The 18,568-nt window shown below is 35.5% G+C and overlaps 1 protein-coding gene across 2 annotated transcripts in view; it reads right to left on the reverse strand.

The window, feature by feature from the left end:
* Window positions 1–10,593: 10,593 nt before the first annotated feature.
* Window positions 10,594–18,568, reverse strand: part of LOC124532315 (vacuolar protein sorting-associated protein 13) — a 36,288-nt gene continuing 28,313 nt past the window's right edge. For both annotated transcript variants that reach the window (XM_047107170.1, XM_047107171.1), the window contains 13 exons: window positions 18,205–18,370; window positions 17,347–17,569; window positions 16,559–16,734; window positions 16,342–16,461; window positions 16,117–16,226; window positions 15,842–16,037; window positions 15,261–15,410; window positions 15,021–15,110; window positions 14,589–14,758; window positions 13,152–13,278; window positions 12,819–12,944; window positions 12,414–12,536; window positions 10,594–12,017 (listed from right to left, as the gene is read on the reverse strand). In XM_047107170.1, the coding sequence (XP_046963126.1) occupies window positions 11,943–12,017; window positions 12,414–12,536; window positions 12,819–12,944; window positions 13,152–13,278; window positions 14,589–14,758; window positions 15,021–15,110; window positions 15,261–15,410; window positions 15,842–16,037; window positions 16,117–16,226; window positions 16,342–16,461; window positions 16,559–16,734; window positions 17,347–17,569; window positions 18,205–18,370 (1,852 nt within the window). In that variant the 3' untranslated portion in view covers window positions 10,594–11,942. The remainder of the gene's footprint in view (window positions 12,018–12,413; window positions 12,537–12,818; window positions 12,945–13,151; window positions 13,279–14,588; window positions 14,759–15,020; window positions 15,111–15,260; window positions 15,411–15,841; window positions 16,038–16,116; window positions 16,227–16,341; window positions 16,462–16,558; window positions 16,735–17,346; window positions 17,570–18,204; window positions 18,371–18,568) is intronic.

Here is an 18,568-nt window from a genome sequence, read left to right on the forward strand (position 1 = left end):
TGGTGATGGCATAGTGGTTAAACACGTGCATCTTAGGCGATGATCGTGAATTCAAGCCTAGACAAGCACCACTGAATTTTCATGTTGCTCATTTGTGATTACCATTCATCTCGTGCACAGCGGTGTAGAAAAACATAGTGACGTAACCTGCATGTTTCTAATTTCGACGAAAGTTTGCCACATACGTAACCACCAACCCTCATTGAATATACTCCAAACCTTCTTCTTAAGAAAGGAGGCTTTGGTCCAGTAGTGGGAAATTTACAGGTTATTACATTGATCTTAGGAACTTACTGCTTAACAGTAAAAAGAAAAAATATTTTAAACATATTTTTCTCAAGGTAAGTTTTATAAAAAAATGAGTTTTAGATGTTTTAAAACATTATTTCTTGCCCTCCAATGATGTTGTAGTAAACAGACATGTTATTAACGCGCAAAAAGTGAAGACTAGAAAACGTCCTAATTGGGACGTTTGCCTTTAGTTGTTTTACGTAGTAATACGTTATAATACATCATAATTACGTAGTAATACGTTTTGCGTAATTAAAACATCTATTTATCCCTTTTAGTTATTGTTTTTATCAAGCTATTCTTTTTACTTTTAACGAAATGTAAAAATAAACTAAAATAAACGGTCCCCGGTTTGATGTCGATATGCATATACACAAAAATATAAAAGATATACACATTTATTATTTATTACACAAATTAACGTTCATACTATTAATACTAGGAATAGGCTGAACCTTGTCACTACTATTTGCCGATTACACAGGGTTAATAGCTCTTTTGTAAACACTTAAAACTGATCGATAACGGAAAAAATATTCAAGTATGAAATTTAAAATAATGGACAGCAAATTATTTTAGACAATTCTTGGGAATTTAACGATCGGCGCCAGGCTATTTCCTATTTAAAAAATAATAATTTTAGCTATTGTAATGAAACAAATATTATTATTAAGATAAGATCTCGTTAAGTTTCTTTGTCTAGTGATTTTTGACGTTCAATAAGTAAGAGTAACAATTTTTTATATTGAATAAAGATTTATTTATTTATTTATTGGATCGCCAACAAAGTATACACAAATACAACCATTTAAATTAATACAATTAAGATGCTATGTACTACCTCAATTACAGGCAACCACTTCATGCTGAAATAGTAACAGAGTGCATGTAATCACTAAGTTAACATTTTGGTTTAAATACATTTTAGTTTAAATACAGAGTGCACGAAGAACCAACAACTAGAAAGTAAAATCTAAGCTTAATTAATTAATTAAACATTTTTTAATTGTTTTTTTGAATTCAAAAGGCCTTCCCGAGAATATATCAATATTATTATTTTTAAAAAGAGAGTTAAACTTTAATGTCATTCTATTCAAAAGTGAATAATGAGCGAGATTACTTTTGCATTTTTTTGTATTGAATGGAGTATACACGAGCCTTCATGGGAGTTTAACTGGTGCATTAAAGTATAGTTTTGAGAGTAATTGCGGGCTGTCTATATCTTTATTTACAATTTTGAACAGAGATGTATGGTCAAGTATTTCTCTTCTATTTTGTAGAGAATCAAGGTTAAAGTATTTTAATCGGTCAATGTAATGAGGGTGTGTTTTACTTATATTACAGCTGTAAGACAGGTGCCACAAAAACTTTTGAACCCGTTCTATTCTTTTTATATATACTTCATAATGTGGATTCCAAACATTGCTACAATATTCTAGCGTACTGCGTACTAAATTATTATAAAGATTAATTTTACTTGACACTTTTTTAAAATTCCTACCATTACGTAATATGAATCCTAGTGTTTTAAAGCTTTTATTTACTATGTGATCAATATGCAGATTAAAGCGGAACTTTGAGTCGAAGATTACTCCTAAGTCCCGAACACTGGGAAAACACTTAAAAACAAAAAGTTAAAGGAAGTTATCCGTTAACTTTTTGTTTTTAAAAATATAATAGTACACTTAGTCTGATTTGTTTCGTGAAAATCTAATAAAATGACATTTATCGATGTTCATAGACATGTTGTTATAGTCGCACCAGTCGCTAAGTTTGCCCAAGTCTTCATCCAGCAATTAAGCGTCATTAAGACTGTGAATAGATTTCATAAGTTTAAGATCATCGACAAATAAATAGTAACGAGAATGGTTAAAACACAATGTAAGATCGTTAATAAAAATGTTAAAAAATAATGGCCCAAGGTGGGAACCCTGTGGAACTCCAGATAAAACACTAAATGATTCAGAGAAGTATCCTTTAACAGTTACAATTGACCTTCGTTCACTTAAATATGAAGCACACCATTCTAAAATGCGTCCACAAATACCGTGTCCTAAAAGCTTTGAGAGCAGTATCTTATGGTCAACTCGATCAAACGCCTTGCTGACGTCGGTATATATGACGTGGACTGACACTTTAGTATCGATCGAGTCACATAAATCCTCGACGTAGGAAATCAAGTTAGTATTTGTGGAACGAGATCTATAAAAAGCATGTTGATGCGGTGAAATAAGTTGTTTTACATGCCATGCAATATAAGGATATAACAGGGATTCCAGTAATGTTGTCTTAAATTTTCCCGATTACACATTGAAATAAAACTAGCTAAAACGGATTTGAATCGCGTATATTAATCATTTTTAACATCCCGACGTTTCGATTTCGAGCACTTTACAGCGTTCGTGGTAACGGGTAGACTAAGGTGACATTTGTCTATTTGAAGAACAAAGGAAATATTATTTACAACTGCCGCCAACGATTTCTCAATTGGTATCTTGAGTAACGTTCCGGTTGCACGCAGAAGGCACTGACTGTATCTTTAGGTCTTGCAGTCTGTTGGATTTGGGATTTTAAATTTTTAATAAGTGGATCTCAGGTGTTAGAAAGTCTCCAACCATCTTCTCTATTGAAGTTCGGATGTTTTTGAATTTCAATAGCCTCGCGTATCATTATATATATTCTAGGAATGAATCTGTGTTCTTTAGCGAGGATCTGTGGTTTATCGAATTGAATAAAATGGTTAGGTTTATCCAGAGCATGTTCACAGAATGCAGACTTTGAAGAACGCCTATTTTTGACATCTCCTATATGTTCCTTGACCCTGGTACCGATACTCCTCTTTGTTTGGCCTATGTAAGATAAACCACACTCACATTCGAGTTTATATACTCCCGCAGTTTGTAAAGGAATATTACTCTTGATAGGTCTCAAGAACTGGCTCACTTTCTTATGAGGCTTGTAAACGGTTTTAATCGAAGCTCGCTTCAAGATGTTGCCAATCCTGTCTGTAACTCCCTTCACATATGGTAGAAATGCAGGTTGTCGCTCAACTGTGGGTGGTTTGATACGGCTTCTGCGATGCTGGCGAGGTATGGGCAGCTTGTTCTGGTGGAGTGCAAGCTTGACCTGACGTAGCTCGTCCTCTAGGTGTTCAGCATCGCAGAGATGGTGGGCTCTCTGAAACAAAGATTTGCCAACGGTAGCTAACTGACTAGGGTGGTGGTGCGAGTCACCATTGAGGTATTTGTTGGTGTGTGTGGGTTTCCTATAAACTGTGTGACTTAATGTATTGTCAGGATTCTGGATAATAAGGATGTCAAGGAAAGCTAAAGAATTATTTGCCTCTAATTCCATAGTAAATCGAATGTTTTTATTGATAGAATTAAGATGTACTAAAAATGCAGATCGACACCTCCCACGCATTAGGTCGTAACATGTTTTTTTGCAAAAATGAGATTTCGGTACTGTAATGTATTAAAATATAAATACTACTTCTAATTTACTTGGTGGTAGGGCTTTGTGCAAGCCCGTCTGGGTAGGTACCACCCACTCATCAGTTATTCTACCGCCAAACAACAGTACTCAGTATTGTTGTGTTCCGGTCTGAAGGGTGAGTGAGCCAGTGTAACTACAGGCACAAGGGACATAACATCTTAGTTCCCAAGGTTGGTGGCACATTGACGATGTAAGGAATAGTTAATAATTCTTACAGCGTTAATGTCTATGGGCGATGGTGACCACTTTCCATCAGGTGGCCCATATGCTCGTCCGCCAATCTATACCATAAAAAAAAAAAATAAAAAAAAAAAAAAAAAAAAAAAAAAAAAAACTACACATCCGTGAAAACCATATTTTCATATTTTCTTTAAATACCGAGATTTTAACTCGCTAATAGTCTTATCATATTTTAACTACCGCGCATATAGTCGTATCCTCGCTTGCGACGATATGCTTTGAACCATTAGAGAGCGCACAAGTGAACCATGCCTCAGTTCCGACGTCGTATAATGTAAAAAGAACAAAATATTGCTACAAATGTCCGACGCAAAACGTTGCAACATAGAAGTTGCGACTTTATGCGTGGTCGACGTTTGTGGATTATACGTCGTAACTATAACTTACGATTATATGCATCGTTTCGTATTGAAGTAAAGACTTTTGGACAAGACGAATAAAGTCGTAAGGTTTTATTTTTTCCCGATTTTTAATAAAATACGAATTTTTAATTCAATAAATAGGCCTTATTAAATTCTCTAACATACAATCTTTGCTGTGTACAAAAATTAATCACAAATTGTGTTTGGTGGCTGAGCAATGCAAAGATGAAAGTTAAAAATCGCTCTCTTGAAAAATCACAAATTTTGCCATACAACCTAATGCGTTGGAGGTATCGAGATGTCAGATCACTAGGTAATATTGTGAAAGTGTCATCTACGTACCGTTTATAAAACCTAGGTGTTATTGGTCCGGAGCGAAGAGCCCTCTCTTCCAGGTCTTCCATGAATAAATCGGCGACCACGGGGGATACTGGAGAACCCATGGCTACCCCGTCAACTTGTACATAGAATTCATCATTCCACAATAAATAACCAGATGTGAGGCAGTGATGTAACAGCTCTGCATATTTACTAGGCATGTTGTGTGTCTGTAGCTTACTCTTGACAATTTCGATGCAGTCTTGTTTGGGTAAGCACGTAAACAAATAGACAAATGTCACCTTAGTCTACCCGTGACCACGAACGCTGTAAAGTGCTCGAAACGTCGGGATGTTAAAAATAATTAATATACGCGATTCAAATCCTTTATAGCTAGTTTTATTTTAGGGATTCCAGTACTTTACCAAGAATTGATAAGAAGGATATCGGTCTATAATTATTTATTTGATTGGGGTCTCCGGATTTAAAAATAGGTATTACTAAGGATGTTCTCCAATATGTAGGAAAAATAGCCGTGGAAAGTGATGTAATAAATATATGGTAAAGCGGAGCCGTCAATGCATCAGCACAATTGACAATAAAGTAAGATGGAATACCATTGAAACCTGCTCCTTTAGATGGATTGAGACTTTTTAACGCTTTATGTATTTTTTTATGAGACAAAATTATAGAACTGATAGTCCCAGATTAAGCTTCATGAGCAGCATGAGTAGTTGTATTTAAATTTGAAGTATTTGTACTATAATAGGATAAGAAGTTAGTAGCAAAGAGATTACATATTTCGTTACCACTATTAGCAACTTGATTATCAAGATACATTTGGGAAGGAAACTCGGTTTTTTTTTCCTTTTAGACTGTATGTAGGTGTAAAAAAGCTTGGCGTTCTTGGATAGAGAAGATTCAAGTAGTTCTAAATAATTATTGTAACATTCGGTTTGAAGATGTTCACATCTAGATCTTAACAACTTAAAAGACGAAACGTCGAGAGGATTTTCATACTTCCCTGCCCTGATTCTGTATTTATTTTTTTCTCGCAAAAACTAATTATATTTTTTGAAAACCATACGGGATAACGATTTTTATTCAAATTCTTTTTGTAAAGCCTCCTGAATTTTACAGTAATAAGCCTTAAAAAAAATATTTCTTAACATGACTTTAGATTCTAGTGACTTACCATTACTAAAATTTATTGAAAATTGTAAAGGACCGTCAATTACACTTAAAATATCATAGCTCGGTGCTAAGTTGACGACAGAAACATTGCTCAAGATAAGATCTAAAATTTTATTGTTCTTATTTGTCACGAAATTGTATTGTTTTAAATCATTAAGTACAATGAAATCTATAAATAAGCTTGCAAATGAACTATATGTACAATTTGAGGTAGGATTAAAATTTGTATACGGTAAATCTACTGTATGTGACCACTCAATATTACTCATATTAAAGTCGCCTACGACTAACATTTTATTACCAGTTTCCATAACACTTGTAACCTCAGTAGTTCGGGATGGCCAAAATAATATTATCGTTTTACAATGATGCTTCAATGTCTCTATGCTTCGTTAGAATGCCCCACGCTACAGTCCAATTGTTTTATAATGACAGCTCAATAATATTTAAAATAAGAAATAGTGTTACATGCCAGTATTAAATGCTATGCCATATAAAATAATATTAATTACAGTTTTACAAATTATTGATCAATTAATTACAATAATAATTGTAATTAAATATAATAAAGTAAATTCAATATCTCCTGCTATATTAATAATATGCAATAATAATGTGATATAAATTGTGATATAGAATCAAATGTCATAAAACCGTATTGAAGGCTAAGGTTACTCTCGTAACATTCGGCCATCATGCAACTGCGTCCGCGTCCCGCGACGCTCATTTTCTTTTCAATAGCCACCCAACTCTGTCAAACAAAAAAAATAAAAGCAGTATTATGTCTTTTAATTAGAATCCCTTAAGATTTATCATGTTATTTTTTTTGCCACACAGATTCTTTTTTATTTTTGTCACACAGACTCTTTTTTTTGTTTTTGTCACACAGACTCTTTTTCATTTTTGTCACACAGACTCAACAACAACAAAATATTGCTACAAAAACCCTGTAGTACTGGAATCCCTAAAATAAAACTAGCTATAAAGGATTTGAATCGCGTATATTAATTATTTTGTCACACAGACCCTTTTTTTTTTTTTTGTCACACAGACCCTTTTTTTGTTTTTGTCACACAGACCATTTTTTTTTGTCACACAGACTATTTTTTTTTTGTCACACAGTCCAATTTTTTTTTGTCACACATACTTTTTTTAGACAGATCACTGATATATATTTTTTATATATATCTCGGAATACATTGTGAGTAACTTATAATACGCCTCTCAGCTTTTTTTTATTTGTTGTTACGACGAGGAAGATGCAAACCAGCCGCTTGAGGTCACGTAGCCCAGTCGTTGGCAGTTCTCGCATCGAAGATTCGTTTTGCAGTCACACGCTTCATCTCCAAGGCGCCGATAAGAGCAGCAAACTTTAAGCAGGATCGGTTGCCGCGTTGCTGAAGAATTTTCGCCAGCCGTTTTATTAACATGACATCTAACATACATTTCAATTGTTCAACGAAGTCGGTAGACCGGGGAAAAGCAGTTTGTATTGCAATTTTTTTTTTCTGGTCGAAACTTCCTTGTGACTTCATCATCTATAGCCGCAATGCGTTTTCTTTTCAGCAGGGGCACCTCAAATTTTTTTTTCTGTTTCGTCGGCCGTAGAGGTAATTAAAATTGGACATAGTGATTGTGACCGTGATGGTCATCCCACTTCTGAAATGTAATTTCAGTAGTTCGGGATGGCCAAAATAAAATTATCGTTTTACAATGATGCTTCAATGTCTCTATGCTTCGTTAGAATGCCCCACGTTACAGTCCAATTGTTTTATAATGACAGCTCAATAATATTTAAAATAAGAAATAGTGTTACATGCCAGTATTAAATGCTATGCCATATAAAATAATATTAATTATAGTTTTACAAATTATTGATCAATTAATTACAATAATAATTGTAATTAAATATAATAAAGTAAATTCAATATCTCCTGCTATATTAATAATATGCAATAATAATGTGATATAAATTATGATATAGAATCAAATGTCATAAAACCGTATTGAAGGCTAAGGTTACTCTCGTAACACACTATTAGTATTAGCAATAAAGTGTTCTAATATATGTCTCTGAATAGGTAGGGGTAGATATACTGCACAAATAAAAAAATGAGATGAGCGGCCGCCATTATCAATATCAACAGAAATCCATAAGTCCTCGCAATCACTTTCGAAGGATTTAATTCTTTTCGAATTTATTAATTTTGAGTTTTTTTATTACAAATAGGACTGGATTGCCTATCCCTCCTGTAGACAGTGTATCTGTCGTAAAATTGTTCCGAATCCGAAACACCATTGTGAAGCCAAGTTTCAAACCAGATAATAATATCGTAATTAGTACATATAACATTGTTATAAAATTCCAAAGTTTTTGTATTTAATTCTCGAACGTTTTGGAAGTAGCAATTAAACGATGTGAATTAGAAGAAAAAATATTTAAACCAAATCAATACACAAAAAGAGGAAAATCCTTGAGAAAAAAGGACTTATCTCAAATTATTTTTGATACTTAGGATATCAATACTATTAACAAAAATAACTTTTGAAATTTCGGTCTTAGGTATAAATATTTTTCCGCCGCGAACCCTCACAAATTTATATTGCAGCTCCTTTGCCTTAAGTATGGCTTTCATATAAAGGGATTTCAACTCTGGAGACAGGTGCTCGACTACATATATGGGCTTTTTGTCCCCACCAATCCCTAGGTGGTTGGAGTTTATTTTATCTAAAGGGTTATTTTTGTTGAATTGTATCACGCCAGCAAGTACATTATCCCGTATACGTGGAGAACGAAATTTGACCAATATGGAACGAGGCCTGGAGTTTGAGGAGTCGTATTTCATGGTGCGCGCACAGTAATCAATATCCTTGGTATCGATAGAGCATTTGATAACATTACCCTATTGGGCCACGATGTTGAGCAGGTTCTCGGATTTGTGATCGGGGACACACTGAATTTCGAGGTTATTAGCCCGCACCAAATGATCCAACTGGCTTATTCTAGAACTTAAGTTGTTAACAGTTGTGCGCAACATTCCATTTTCCTTAAGTAGGCTGTTAATATTATCTGACTGAGTTATATGTTGTACCTTAAGATCTTCAAATTTTTCGTTAATAAAATTCATTGATTCCTAGAAAATAGATATTTCTTCATGTATATTTTTCAACTGAAAACTAAGCTTCGAGTTCAGTATTTCATCGTGGCTACGAACTATTGTTTCGCGGACTTCGGTTTTAATTATATCACGTAAATTATCTTCCAATATGCAATGACACTGTTCACTATGGCTGGATATGTCGTCCAAACGGTTTTTAAATCTTTGCGTGACATGTTCATGGTTTATCAAGCTTTCGAAGATCTCGAGAATCTAACACCGGACGTACTGGAGTATTGGTATTGTCACGTTTAGATTGCTTACATATACAGCTTGGATATGTCCAAGCTGTATATGTAAATGTATATGTAATTGGTTATGACCAATTGCATTTAAACTCAGATGTTAGCTTTGCAGAAGTTTTTTGCGATATATTAACACATAAAAAGTGATAGCTATTTGAACTATTAGTGCATTCCAGAGAATCATTCTTGTTTATGATAATGATAATAATAAAAAAATATTTGTTTAAGCATCATATTGAACAAAAACAAGATGTGAACGATAATAACTGACATTGCTATTATTTTAATACACTTAAATTGCACATATGTTTTAAATATATAAATAATGATTTTGACTTTGACTAAAATGAAATGTAAATAAACAATAATATAAGTATAATAATGTACATTCAGGAAATTTCTTTATTCTTACAACTGGCTATAACAAATTAAAAAAAAAACAGCAAAAGAGTGCGAAACTGAATTTAACCGCCATTAGTTTGACTTTTTGAGCGTGGACTGTAAGGTCAATATTGTCAATGTCAAGACTTGTAATTTGTTAATAGTGTTATTTATGTTTTATTTGGATTTGTAAGCTCAACTGAATAAGTAATTTACTTCAAAATGTATAATTTGTTGATTTATTTATGTTAAGTTAAATTCGAAGTTTGAAATATTTTTGGTTTGTTAATAAATTCTTTAAAGCAATTTATATTCTTGTCTTTTTTAATATATTTCACTTCTGTACGCTTAATGTGTTTTCTGTTAAATTATAAACTAAAATCATTTTCTCGGCCCGATTATTATATTTTTAACAGTCATTTCTGTTTTGAACATTTTTGCTGAAATAGCTGTATTGTTATGCTCGTATAACACCGATTCCGAATCTTAATGTGTAGACATTCTCATTCAATCTTGATGTATAGATATTCATTTTATTGGCTTATCTGCTATATATGAATCGGTTTGCTTTTTTGAATTCAGATTTCAATCAATATTTAATTATTCACAAAGGTGGCCATATAAATAATAAGTGTATATATAATACATTATAATTAGATTACACTTGGAGTTAGATAATGTTCCTGATATTACCCGAAAAGCGCGTAAAGATGTTGTCCTAGACCGGATCAAGCATGGCCCGTATTGGATTGCATTCGTATCGGACTATAATAGACTTTCTGAGTGGCCAAAATTGGTCAAAGGGACATCATACTATTTATTATATTACATTATTTTTTTTTCAAAATATAATCATATTTTAAACTATAATAATTACATAACTCAAAAAAGGATATAAAAAAAAAAACATTTATTTTAAATCATTTATTATCAATCAAAAGGGTTATACATAAGCTTGAGTAAGACAAAAATATTAGAAAAAAGTATAATGCTTTAAGCAAATAGTATAAAATTTCAGATTAAGTAGATATCTGAACGTCCTCAGGGAACATTTAGGCAAACACCGATGGAATTGTACCTGAAATGAAAGAAAACGCACCATCGTCCAACTTCCCGAGTTCACTTTTCTAGCACGTAAATATCTCAAAAAATATAAGTATTACAAAACTTAAACGTCTCGAACTTCACAATCCTATTCAAGTTTAGCAAATACAGCAAAGCGAATTGCTCATAATATTATATGTCCGCTAACTATACAAGTAACGTAATATAGAATATTCAAATAACAAACATTGATACAAAAAAAAAGAGTAAAACAGAAAACCCATTAAACGTTTATAGTCATCAACAAACACATTCATATTAAACAAGACTTGTACGCACTTGTTATAAGGCACTGATACTGGTACATAGCTAATGAATGAGTTTAACAAATTTGGTGTCCTTTTAACTTACTTTAAACTCTCAACTAGATTATTTAACATAAAATTTACTCGACTTTATCAAAAAACAATGTCATACCAACGATAGCATTATAAACATATTTCATATAATTTATCTTTAACTTTCCATAAATATAGAAACTATTTGAAATGACAATGTTCAATAATTACAAACTATATTGTTTATTATGTTAATATTTATAGCATTTTCTCTTAATTACAACTAAATGCGATGTAGTCATGAATTAAACGCGGTTTAGCGAAATATACATGTAACATTTAAATGGATAAAAATATTATAACGACGTACGATGGATCGAACATATTTGGGCATTTTTATGATTAAAGTCAAAGTAATATGTACAAATTCAACTTTTTCGGTATAACATATAATACAATCAAATATTAACACGAGGGGACGGCGGGGTAATCAAACAAGAAACCAAGAACATAACATTATCAATTATTTCTTTCTAGACTTCTCGTTAAATTTCGACATAATATATTTGAACATATAATAATACAAAGAATCTATTTATTTGTCATAAATATGTTTTTCTTGAACATTTGATAAGCAACTTTCGACTACACATCTACGATGCAAAAACATAAACTAACACTGTTGCGTCAACACAAACACATTTAAGAGTGAATCGAAATACTGGACACTTCATCGGCTCAGCGGAAACCTTTAGGACTGAAGTGGTGCAGATTAAAGTGATAGGCGAGAGTAAGCAGCGCGGTGCGGTAATCGAATATAAGTAGAAAGAATTCTCCGAGCCATTCGGCCGGAGTCGTTCTTTCTACTATCTCATGTCAACGAGCCCGCATGAGGCGCTGGCATTGTGCGAGTAGAAATTTCTTCTGCTGCTCGTCGTACAGGAAGATGACCTGTTGAGGAATTATTATAATAAATATAAGGCTTGTTACCTATTGAAATACTTTAGAGGTAGAAAAAAAGTAAAGTAACAGCCTGTAAATTTCCCACTGCTGAGATAAGGCCTCCTCTTCCATTAAGGAGAGGGTTTGGAACATATTCCACCACGCTGTTCCAATGCGGGTTGGTGGAATGCACATGTGGCAGAATTTCGATGAAATTACGACACATGCAGGTTTCCTCACGATGTTTTCCTTCACCGCCGAACACGAGATGAATTATAAACACAAATTAGAGGTAGAAAACATTACTCAATTTGCTATGAAACACATTATCTTTTTGTAAGCGCAAATACTTTTATCGTAGTATTATAAAAACAGCAAAAGTCTATATATCCAAAGGTCTGTCACCTTTCCCGAGCCGGAGCTGGGAAACATGCCCAGCACCTTCCTCTTGGCGGTGGGCACGTACACGCCCTTGGCCACCGCAGTCGGCACGTCCGGTATCTCCGCCCACAGGTACGTCCACACGATCTACAACAAGGACACAAGATGAGCGTTATACGGCATCAAATTTTTTTAATATTACTGCGATCTACTTGCAGAATATTTTTTTGACCAAAATAATATCCAAAAACATTATATACATTATGTAACAATCAGCGGCAATCAAGCATTATATATATTACGATATAAAAATTTGAAATTAAAGAAAAAGATTCGAATAACATTTTTGTTAATTTTTTTTTAAGCTGTTTTATATATTATCTTAATCTCTACAATTGGATACTTCACGCAATTAGTTTCTTATATTACCTGCCAACCGCCGAAGACGTTGTTCTTCTCCAAATAGAGCAGTCGCTTATCAGTGCACATTACCACTTCTTTGGCAGGAATCACCCACACGTGCGCTTCGTATGTGTCCGTGCTCACAAATTTACCCTAAAATAGATCATAAATTATTCACTTTTTCTATTAATCATCTACGTTAAATGTTTATTGATAAAACCCAAAAACTACAAGTCTTCAATTTTATGAGATAGGAGATTGACATGCCTTATAATCAAATCACTTATAACACATATAAATATATATTATTGAAAATAAATAATTACTAAATTCGAATACATTTGTTAATAGAAAAGTTACCTTTTCAAGTTCAGACAGCATTTTGTACCCTTCAGCCTGAAGTCTAGAATAAGGCCTGACGCCGGCGTCAGTCGCTAAGTACCGTGCTGCTCTGCGCTTCGTCACTTCCTCAGACAAATCCGCCGCTCTGATATTATTCATAATTTAATATTAATTATTAGTTATGCGATCAGCTACGAAAGTCATATTAGTATATAAATAAATAATTAAAAATCACAATATACGCATATCACAAAAACAATTTAATAAAATTAACATATGAATTATATTATGTAAATATGCAGCTGGCAAAATACGAATTACGTTTAGACAAACATTTATTAAGGTTAGTATTTACACCTTAAATTTAGTATAACATTAAACAAACCAATGGTTATGTGTGACTGAGGTACATTGATTAGATGATTATGGATTAGTTATTAGTTAAATAGCGCAAAGAATGAAAAGCCAAGGTTCTACCAACAAAACATCTAATATCAAATATTTATCGTCTACTCTATACCGTATTCCACAGCAAAAATCTACTCCAGTAATACTAAAAAATATACTCCACATATCTAATCTAGCAACTCGAATACAACGTAGACTCGAATAATTTTCTAACTACTTCTTATACGGGAGCAAAATCTCCACGTTCTAAGCCGACATCTACCGGTGGTCGCGGCAACCTTCTAACGGAGGTGAGCAGGCCGGAGGTGAAGTCCACGAAGCCGCCGACGGGCCGCACGAACAGGCCCACGGCGCCGTGGCCCAGGCCGCGCACGAAGCCGCCCGCGCCGCCCGCCTGCGCGCCCGCCAGCGGCCGCGACACCACGCCGCGCACGCCCTCCACCACGCCCTGCCGCAGCCACTACTGCACGCCCGCCTGCGCGCCCTACCTACCGCGCCCTACCTACCGCGCCCTACCTACCGCGCCCTACCTACCGCGCCCTACCTACCGCGCCCTACCTACCGCGCCCTACCTACCGCGCCCTACCTACCGCGCCCTACCTACCGCGCTCTACCTACCGCGTCTCCTCCGGTTACCGGGTGCCGCGAGTTTTAAGCGCGCGATCAATGTTTACTTTATTTTTATTTTAAAAGCGTACATACTTGAATTATATTCCTGTCTATTATCTCGAGTAATACTCGACTAATGCTCGATTTCCGCCAACAACTAGCTAGATAACGCGTTTGCGATTTATCAAAGCAAATAATTAGTATCTAAGATACTTTGTCATCACCAAATAGCAGATGATTTTTGTCATACCGTATTTTAGGACTAGGACCATCATAAAATCTAGACTATGCCACCGGGAATTTGCGTCAACACAAAATAAGCTCCTCTCCCAGAAACAGAATAAACTAAACACAATCCAATAAATAACACCAAACAGCGAAGCCGAGGCATCATGCGGAGACAAAGCATGCATAGATCGAGGTGGACGATTGGATCACCTCTTGACGGCATCGAAGGAGCCTGAAGCGAAATCGACGACGCCTGCAGTCGGGCGGGCCACAAGCCCAACGGCTCCAACCCCCAGGCCCTTAAAGAACCCTTCCACACCATGATCGCGGGCGCCCTCGAAAGGTTTCGTGAACACTCCTGTCACGCCGTCCACGACACCCTGTTTTTGGTCATATGTTCGTGTACATGGTATGCGGCCTCCGGGCGGGGACACGCAAACAAGTATAAAACTTTAAATCAATCACATTCCGTTTTTAATTCGATATCGATGCCGGTAATTTATCATCTTTGTATCATTCAAATCGTCATAGAAAAATTTTTTTTACTAATAGTAATAGTAGATTCTATGATAATTTATTAAAAATAAAAAGTAATTCCTTGCGACGTTGAATCAACAATTCAAGAAGTTTTTCTGTTCATACCATGACAAGTCCTTTTCCGCTTCTAGCGAGCCCCTCTTGTAAGTTAGCGGGTGGTTTATTGATATTGTCTCTGCGTCGTCGCTGATAATCCTGTAAATTTAGAAAGTAAGAAAATTTGATTTATTTTAAATATCGCAACATTGTCATACTTGGTTCATTTACGATATTTTTTGTTGGATCCTTCGACCAATTAGAGAATCAATCGACGATCTCAAACAGTTTTAATCTCAAACGCCGTACCTTGTCGAGCGAGAGCGCGGCGAGCCCGTGGCCCATGGCGCCCGTGATGCGCGACACGGCGCCCGCCGCGCCGCCCACGGTGTGGCCCACCAGCGAGCGCACGCCCAGCATCAGCCCCTCCGCGAACTCGCCCGGGCCCTGGATCGCCCCCTGCCGAGACCAACGCACTTTACTACGCCACCAGTATATATAAATAAATAAATAAATATGAGACAACATCACATACATTACTTTGATCCCAATGTAAGTAGCTGAAGCACTTGTGTTATGGAAATCAGAAGTAACGACGGTACCACAAACACCCAGACCCAAGACAACATAGAAAACTAATGGTAATCTACATCGACTCGGCCAGAAATCGAACCCGGGACCTCAGAGTGGCGTACCCATGAAAACCGGTGTACACACCACTCGATCATGGAAGTTGTCAGCCAGTAACACATATTATTAAATAATACTACGGTTGCTCCATTCTTATACAAATTGTATGATTATTTGGAGGGATAAATAATAATATTCGTAATTTATATAAAACATCGTAATGTTTTTGGAATCTTGAGCTTATGAAAATGGTCACAAACCTGGAAAGGTTCGTAGAACAAATCTTCGACGCCCTTCTTAAGTCCGATGACTAGCCCGTACGGATTTCCGATGACATCTAATCCGAGCACGAGGACGTAAAGTTGTTTCAAAGCTTGTCCCGTGTAGTGGCTCTGAACTTGACCGATCAACTCCTTTTGCGACAAAAATTCATAGTTTCTTTCATAATATGACAATCTAAAAAAAAAGATTACATGTTTTTATTTCTCATAAATTATGTTTCACATCAACATTAAGAAAATACACAAAAGCTTACTTGAACACAACGTCATTCATATCCGTCAGAGTAACGCCTATACTCTGCAGAAGTGTTCCAACGAATGTAGGTAGTTGAGTCGCTCCACCCAATGAAAACGATACGTGCACCTACATTACAAAACGATTATTAACAAAAATAACAATATAATCATACACAAATAAAATAAATTATGTTAAACCCTATTACTCTATACTCTTCTTTAGATGCTCTTTTTAATCTCACCTTAAGTGGAGATAAATGTAAATTATCATAGAAATTCTTCAGATCCGAAGCAGCACCTATCGCCGCCAGGGCCTCTAGCGGTTGTCTTGCTTTTTCAATATCTAATTGGAAGGCATCCAACTGCAAAACAGACTCTTTTAATATGTTGTACATAAACCCATGTATAATAAAAAAATTAATTGCTACGAAAGATCATTAAAGCATACAAGAAACTTACAGCTTCCTGTTCCGTGAGCAATCGTTGCGGGAACATTCCCATGAGAGCGTTGATAAGGCCCATGTCCACTTTCACGTGGAATTCCTGTATCAGCACTTTATAGTACTTGTACTGCCGCACGCTGGTGTGCTCCATTATACGCTCCACTATCGACACTTCAATAAACGGCTTCGTACCTACCAAGATAATATATTCATTAAATTTAATTTGATTAAAATAATAAAGTCGATGTACTTGTAACCTGCATGAATTTGACGATATTTTCATTCATTGAATCAAGCAAGATAATTGGTTGTGCCATGCCAATTATATACAATTATCTGATGAAATTCTACTGGACGAAAACAAGCTAGACCGACGGCCATTTAACCGCAGCGAATCTATTAGACTTCACAAGAGTTGAGAGTGCACTTGCACATATACGCAAGGATGTACTCCATTATTACCGAACTCGCATATTTTTCATAATGTTGTCTTAAATTTTCGCGATTATTACAAATTTAAATAAAACTAGTTATAACGGATTTTTATCGCGTATATTAATTATTTTGGACATCCCGACGTTTCGAGCACTTTACAGCGTTCGTGGTCACGGGTAGACTAAGGTGGCATTTGTCTATTTGAAGAACAAAAGAAAATATTATTTATAAAAAAATATTACCGCCAACGATTTTTTTAATCGATAAAATCGTTAAAATCCGTTATAACTAGTTTTATTTAAATCGCATATTTTTCATTTGGAATTGCATGATCATTTCAGTCAACTGATGTATAATCGAGCTGAGTACCGGAGGGGTCGTCGTTGGCGACGGACTTGGGCGGCGGCACAGGCGCCAGCACGACGGGGAAGGTGGGCAGCGGCAGCTGCTGGTCCACCTGCAGGCGGTGCAGGCGCGCGTGCACGCGGCGCGAGTGCGGCGTCAGCCCCACGGCCGCCCACACGCCCGGCTCCTGCGTGCGCCGCACCAGCCGCGCGTTGGGACGCACCAGTCGCATCTCCTCGAAATCGATCTGTGAGTCGCCGCAACTATTCATAGTTCTATTTCTATTTCACTAATTCATTAAAAAGTCGTCTTGCCTAAGAATAATATTTACTTCCTAACCTGCCACCTATAGTTTGTTCGCGTTAAGAATGCAGTGAGTTGTCATTGTTTACCGGCTTTACTCCGCCCCCTGACCAATCAAATCTTTTTTAACAGCAGGGTGAAGGTGTATGCATATTTGTGTTAAAATTCCAACAAATTATATTTGTTTTAAAGACTAAGTATAATGAATTTAAAAAATACACATTAAAATAAAAAATCGAATCGGGGTATTAATCAACAAAATTCTTAACACTATATGCAATCGTTTGCGAATCTTGCCATCGCGATGTAGAAATGTACAAATTTTGACATAAAGTTATCTTGTAGCTATAGGTTACATTAATTATTACGTGTACAGCTTGAATAAATTAAATATAAATTTATAAATAAACAAAATTTAAATTATAAAAATAAAAATATCAGTTAATAATTAATTAAATGTGAACTTGACTTTGTAATTTGAAAAGATTTGATTGGTCAAAAGGGGCGGAGTCAGGCCGGTAAAGAATGACAACTCACTGCATTCTTAACGCGAACAAACTATAGTAATATTTCACGTACCTCAGTTTTATCATCAATCTTGACTCGTGGCGACACTAGCGTGTCACTGACCGACTTCTCGGCGTGGTAACGTTGATAAGCCTCTTCGAATTGTGTAGCTTTAGGTCCTTCGATTTTTTTGTAACGTCGTGCCCCAATTTTACACTGCTCCCATATTATGCCTGAACTATAAAATTACGTCCGATAAAATATTAATTAATTGGTACAGTAAATTATTATAGAAGTCGGAACATTATCAGTTTATGGATGAATAGGATATAAAAATATTATATAACAAACAACAATAACAACAGCCTGTAAGTTCCCACTGCTGGGCTAAATGCCTCCTCTCCCTTTTTGAGGAGAAGGTATGAAACCTATTCCA

Source organism: Vanessa cardui, chromosome 9 (genome assembly GCF_905220365.1).
Source record: "Vanessa cardui chromosome 9, ilVanCard2.1, whole genome shotgun sequence".
Taxonomy (NCBI): domain Eukaryota; kingdom Metazoa; phylum Arthropoda; class Insecta; order Lepidoptera; family Nymphalidae; genus Vanessa; species Vanessa cardui.